Genomic DNA, 6,527 nt, shown 5'->3' with positions numbered 1-6,527 from the left:
TAGTTACCTTTAAGTCCAGAAACTACTAACTGTGCAGTGCAAAATAACTCCATTGAACCTCAGCATTTCTGTCCTTAATTTTAAATATTGTACTAAGAGACAGAAAAAGGGCATAGGGCTGCTTTATGGATGCTACAGAATTATTTAAACATAAGCAGTGATTTTAACCAAACTATTTAATGCTAGACTGCACTACTATGGATATAATTACAATAGGCAGTTTATTTTGCTCCAGTTTAGCAAGACATTTAGTGTTTTCTTACCAGGATATACATTTGTGGCTACTCATGGAGAACAATTTAATGCAGTCTTTAATTTGTGTATCTGTTGGGTGGTCTTTCCTCCCCCAAAAGAGGCAGAAAAATAAGTGCTTAATGCCAAGGATGGAGAAAAAAAGAAATCTTTTCCTTCTGGCTGTGGAGGTATTCCAGAGTTATGACAACAGTCTGGATGCTGGTGGGTTCGTGTAGCAGAAGTTCTTCCGGCCTTGGTTCTGGTCCTCCCCCGAGTCATCCTCTATTGTGCCTCAAACATTCTGGGTGCTTGCACACGTGATGGGGGCTTAATCCCCTAAATTGAAATGGTGGATTTTTAATTGTGATGATTAAAAACTCATTGTTTTAATTAAGGTGCTTCTGTCACTCTTATGGCAAGGACCTGAATTTTTTTTTCCACAAAGACTGCCTGCCTCTCCAGCAGCCAGGGGGTGACCTGCTGCCAGGCCAAGCAGGCCCTGAGCTGTGGGGGCCCACAGAACTTTCCCTCTGCAGCAGCAACACCCACTGGGTCCACCCAGGTGGGCTGCTAGTGGGCTGGGGACTGCCTCAGCTTGGAGGCACCCAATCCAATGCTTCCATGAGTCTGCCTGGGCTTCCAGTGCATTGTGCACTGTTCCTGCCACCTGCTCTGGCTGCCACCACAGCCAGCTGCAAGGCAACCTGTTCCCAGGTGGTCCCTGGTGGTGGGAACAGTGCATGGGGCGCTGCTCCTCAAGTGCGCTTGGGGAAGAGTTGGATCCAGTGGGTGCTGCCTCCAAGCTAGGGAAGTCCCTAGCCCACTAGCAGCCTGCACCATGGAGGGAAAGACTAGGTCCCTGCAGCTCAGCAGCCACTCAGCATGCCAGCAGCTCATGCAAGCAAGCTCCACCAGAAAAAAAAAATTGGTGAGGGGCCTGATCCATTTTTTTATCATGGAGCCTGCCTGCAGCTGGGGGGCAAGTTGCTGGTGGGCCATGACTTGTGGGGGCCCCAGTCCTTCCCTCTGTAGTGGTGGTGCCCCTTGGGGCCACCCAGACAGGCTGCTAGTGGGTTGGATGCTGCCCCAGCTCAGAGGCAGCAGCTGCCAGATCCAAGTGGGGGAGTGGGAGGGGGGAAGATTTCTTTTTGATCAATTTCTACACCAATCTACTGTATTTCATTTCACTATACCAGGTTTTCTTTTGGGAAAAAATGTTTCAAAATACATATAATGACAAGATACATTAAAGATTGAAATCCTTCTGGATCTGAAAAATATTGCAAAAAAAGGCCAATAGAATATTGGGTTGTAATTAACAGGACTTATTGCTTGTAAGTCAAGGGAAGAAGTGTTTCTTCCACTCTCTTCAGCATTGGTGAGGCCTAACTTGGAGTACCTTATCCAATTTGGGCATTGTACTTCAAGAAAGACATGGGCAAATTAGAAAGAGTCCAGTGCAGAGCAGCAAAAATGATTAGTGGTTTAATCACTAATGACTGATAATAAAATGTTGAAGAACTAGGGTTATTCAGCCTGGAGAAGAAGACCGAAGAGAGATTCAATCAGCTATTAGATAAAAGCACCGAAAAACCCTGCTGAAGTGCATGGGCTATACAGACACTGGGCAAGCAAGATCAAACTGATGCAATTCCTCTTCTGGGCATGCACTGCATTTGGTGTGGGGGTACACCAAGCTGCAAATAAGTGCTCGGGGTTTTTTTCCACATCTGTAAAAGCCCCAAATGCCTAAAGGGTGGTTATAAATAGGATGGTGATTGACTATTCTCTCTGGTTGCAGGGACAGGACAAAAATAATGGTCTTACATTCCACCAAGGGAAATTTAGGTTGGTTATTAGGAAGAACTCTCTAATTGTAAAGGTGACTAAGCACTGGAATAGGTTATCTGGAGATGCTATGGTATTTCTATCTTTAGAAGTTTGTAAGAGCAGGTTAGACAAACTCAGAGGCATAACAAGGCAACCAGATGCCTGGGGCAATGTGGGGGCAGTGGCAACTTCTGGTTGTTGCTGTTCTGTTGTTACTATTACGTGTCTGTGGTGGCAGAAATTAATTTTGCACCTTCACAAGTCAGTGCCCAGGGCTGCTGCTCTGTTCACCTTGTCCTAGTTATGCTACTAGAAAACACGTGACAAGAATGCCACAGGAAAGCCCAAGCCTGAGGTGAGGCCGCCTGAGGTTTAAACAGGGATCCTGCCTTGAGCAGGGGGTTGGACTTTACGGTCTCTTGAGTCCCTTCCAGCCATAATTTTCTGAGATTCTATGATCCCTAATTCAAACTAGTTGGAGAAGTGGCTGTTTCACTAGGGAACTGTTGATCATGCACCTATTACGTTCCTTTACGTGTTTATTTTTAAAGAAGGTGAAATAAAGACAACAGCAAAGATACTGTACCTAGCTTTACTTCAAACTGACTTCAAATATGCTTTGCTGATATATCATAGAATCATAGAAAATTAGGTTGGAACGGATGTCAGGAGGTCATCTAGTGTCCCCCCCGCCCGCTGCCCCCCACCCCACTCAAAGCAGTACAGTCCCTAACTAGATCATCCCAGGCAGGGCTTTGTCGAGCTGGGCCTTAAAAACCTCCAAGGATGGAAATTCCACCACCTCTCTAGGTAACTCATCCTAGTGCTTCACTGCCCTCCTAGTAAGAAAGTTTTTCCTAATATCCAACCTTTTGCTGCAACTTGAGACCATTGCTCTTTCATTTGTCGTCTGCCAACAGTCTAGCTCCATCCTCTTTGTAACCACTCTTAAGGAACTTGTAGGTTGATATCTAATCCTGCTCAGTTTTTTCTCTAGATTAAATAAACCCAGTTCCCTCAGGCTTATCTCAAAAGTCATGTGCCCCAGCTCCCAAACCATTTTTGTTGTTACCTGCTGGACTCTTTCCAACTTGTCTGCATCCATTCTGTAGTGGGGGACTCAAAACTGGACATAGTACTCTAGATGTGGCCTCACCAGTGCCAAACACAGGGGAATAATCACAGTTTCATAGACATTAGGAGCTGGAAGGGACCTTATGGATCATCAGGTCCAACCCCCCTGCACTTGGGCAGGAAAGACCGCTGAGGTCAGATGACCCCAGCAAGACGCTTTTTGAAGATCACCGGGGTGAATAACTGTACCACTTCTGGGGGAAGCCTGTTCCAAACCTGCACCAGTGCCAAACACAGGGGAATAATCACAGTTTCATAGACATTAGGAGCTGGAAGGGACCTTATGGATCATCAGGTCCAACCCCCCTGCACTTGGGCAGGAAAGACCGCTGAGGTCAGATGACCCCAGCAAGACGCTTTTTGAAGATCACCGGGGTGAATAACTGTACCACTTCTGGGGGAAGCCTGTTCCAAACCTGCAGCACTTGGCTTGTAAAGAAGTTTTTCCTTATGTCTAGTCTGAAGTGATCTTCAATCAGTTTGTGCCCATTGCTTCTTGTCCTCCCCTGGGGGGTCTTGGTGAATAGATACTCTCCCAGGCCCTGATGCATGCTGCTGATATACTAATAGGCTGCCACAAAGTCCCCTCTGAGTCTTCTCTTCTCCAGGCTGAACAATCTCAAATCTTCCAGCCTCTCCTTGTATAATCTGGTCTCTAGGCCTCTAATCATGCGCATGGCCCTCCTTTGGACTCTCTTGAGCTTCTCCACATCCTTCCTGAAGTGTGGTGCCCAGAACTGGATGCAGTACTCCAGCTGCAGTCTCACCAAGGCCGAGTAGAGTGGGAGGATAACATCCCTAGCCTTGCTCAAGATGCCTCAGTAGATGCATGCCAGTGTTTGATTAGCTCCACCAGCTACAGCATCCTATTGGTAGCTTATGTTCATTTTGTGGTCTATCATGACACCCAGGTCTCATTCAGTTGTGGTGCTGGCAAACATAGCACTGCCAAGCCTGTAAGTGTGTTGTTGATTATTTCTCCCCAGATGGAGTACTTTCATTTCTCTGTATTAAATGACATCAGGTCCATCCACCTTGCAAGCCTGTCCAGGTCAGCCTGTATTGCCAGCCTGTCCTCGAGCATGACCACACTGCCCCATAGTTTTGTGTTGTCAGGGAATTTTGCCAGTTCACTTTTAATACCTGTATCAAAATCATTGATGAACATGTTGAAAAGCACTGGTCCAAGCACTGAACCCTCAGGGACAACACTGGTCACCTTCCGCCATGTTGACTCAGTTCCATCAATCAATACTCTCTGGATCCTACCTCAGAGTCAGTTACCAAGCCACTGGACCATAAAATAGTCGATGTCACATTTTCCCAATTTTACCATGAGGACATCATGTGAGACCAGGTTAAAGACCTTTTTGAAGTCCAAGTATATGACATCAACCTCATTTCTCCTATCAAGGTGGTGAGTTACCTGATCATAGAAGGAAATGAGGTTGGTCTGATTATGTCTGTCAATCTGCTGGCAATGCTCCTACTAATGCAGCCTAGTATGTCATTAGCTTTCCTGGCAACAGTGGCACACTGTTGACTTATATCCAGCTTATTGTCCTCTGTAACCCCCTGATCCTTTTCTGCAGAGCTGCTGCTTAGCCAGTTAGTCCCAAGTCTGTAGCAGTGCATGAGATTCTTCCATCCTAAATGCAGGACTTTGCACTTTTCCTTGTTGAACCTCATGAGATTTCTTTTGGCCCAATCCTCCAATTTTTTTTAGGTCAGTCTGAATCCTATCCCTACCCTCCAGCATATCTACTACTCCCTCAGCTTGGTGTCATCTGTGAACTTCCTGAGGGTGCAGTCCATCCCATCTTCCAGGTCATTAATGAAGATAGAGACTGAAAGAGACTTGGGGGTCATGACTGACCACAAGATGAACATGAGCCACCAATGTGATACCATAGCCAGCAAAGTGAACAAAACACTGGCTTGCATCCACTGATGTTTCTCAAAAAAGTCCCAGGATTTCATCCTCCCATTGTACTCAGCCTTGGTGAGGCTGCAGCTGGAGTACTGCATCCAATTAAAAAAGGACATGAAGAAGCTTGAAAGAGTCCAGAGGAGAGTCATGTGTATGATCAGAGGGCAAAGAGAACAGGCATTATGAAGAGAGGCTGAGAGCCATGATATTCTTCCACCTGGAGAAACAAAGGCTCAGGGGTGACTTGGTGGCGGCCTATAAGTACATAAGGGGTGTTCACCAAGGTATGTGGGGAACACCTGTTCACCAGAACATCCCAAGGGATGACAAAGTCCAACGATCACAAATTCCTCCAAGACTGTTTTAGGCTGGACATAAGGAAAAACTTACTTACTGTCTGAGCCCGAAAGGCCTGGAATAGACCCATCCCCAGAGGTGATGCAAGCACCTATTCTGGACTCTTTTAAGAAACATTTGGATGCTTATCATGCTGGGAACTCTTAACCCAGGGATGGGCAAAATACGGCCCGCAGGCCAAATCTGGCCTGTGAGGCCATTCTATCTGGCCAGCGGGGCCCCTAAAAAAATGTAGAAAATTAATATTTCTCTGCCCTTGGTTCCTGTAAAAAAATGCAGGAACCAAGGGCAGTAGGACCCAGAGGAAGCCTGGCAGACTCCAACAACAGCAGGGCCCACCTGGCCCTGCCCCCCAGCCGGAAGCCCTAGCCAGGGTTTCTGGACTGGGAGCACATGGCTGCCCTGGTGCGGGAAGCTCAGGTAAGTGGGGGTGGCAGACCCCAGGCAGGGAAGCGGGGGGAGAAGCAGATCCTCCACGCCCCATGCCCGGTGCCCTGCACTGCAGCTGTTTGCAGCTCACGTGGGGCTGCCTGTGCCCACTCTGGACAGCCCTATGCGGGCTGTGAGCACCTGCAGTGTGAGGCACCAGGCATGGGAGGGGCTGCTTCCACCCCCGTGCTCAACTTTTCCCTGGGCTCCTTCCCTGCATGGAGAAAAGCAGTCCCTCGCCCACCCCATGGCTGGCACTCCCTCTTGCAGGTGCTCGCAGCCCACGTGGGGCTGTCTGGAGCAGGCACAGGCAGCCCCCGGGGAGCCTGCAGCGTGGGGTGCCAGGCATGGGGCAGGCAAGGGGGTGCTTTCTCCACCCCCCATGCTCAGCACCACCTTGTAACCCGGCCCCACTGCCAGTCTGGCAGTGGGCTGTGTTACAAGGTGGTGCTGAGCATGGGGAAAAGTGGCCCCTCGCCCACCCCATGGCCAGCACCTTGCGCTGCAGCCACCTGCAGCCCATATGAGGCTGCCTGTGCCTGCTCCAGACAGCCCTGTGTGGGCTGAGAGCACCTGCAGCAGGGAGCGCCGGCCCTGGGGCGGGTGAGGGGCC

General features: G+C 48.7%; 1 protein-coding gene across 1 annotated transcript in view; it reads right to left on the bottom strand.

The window, feature by feature from the left end:
• Positions 1–283: 283 nt before the first annotated feature.
• Positions 284–6,527, bottom strand: part of SYN2 (synapsin II) — a 208,543-nt gene continuing 202,299 nt past the window's right edge. The window contains exon 8 of the mRNA XM_006038134.2: positions 284–570. Coding sequence (XP_006038196.1) covers positions 517–570 — 54 coding nt within the window. The 3' untranslated portion in view covers positions 284–516. The remainder of the gene's footprint in view (positions 571–6,527) is intronic.

The sequence above is a fragment of the Alligator sinensis genome, unplaced genomic scaffold (genome assembly GCF_000455745.1).
Source record: "Alligator sinensis unplaced genomic scaffold, ASM45574v1 scaffold1647_1, whole genome shotgun sequence".
Lineage (NCBI taxonomy): Eukaryota > Metazoa > Chordata > Crocodylia > Alligatoridae > Alligator > Alligator sinensis.
This window is presented reverse-complemented; position numbering and strand designations above follow the sequence as displayed.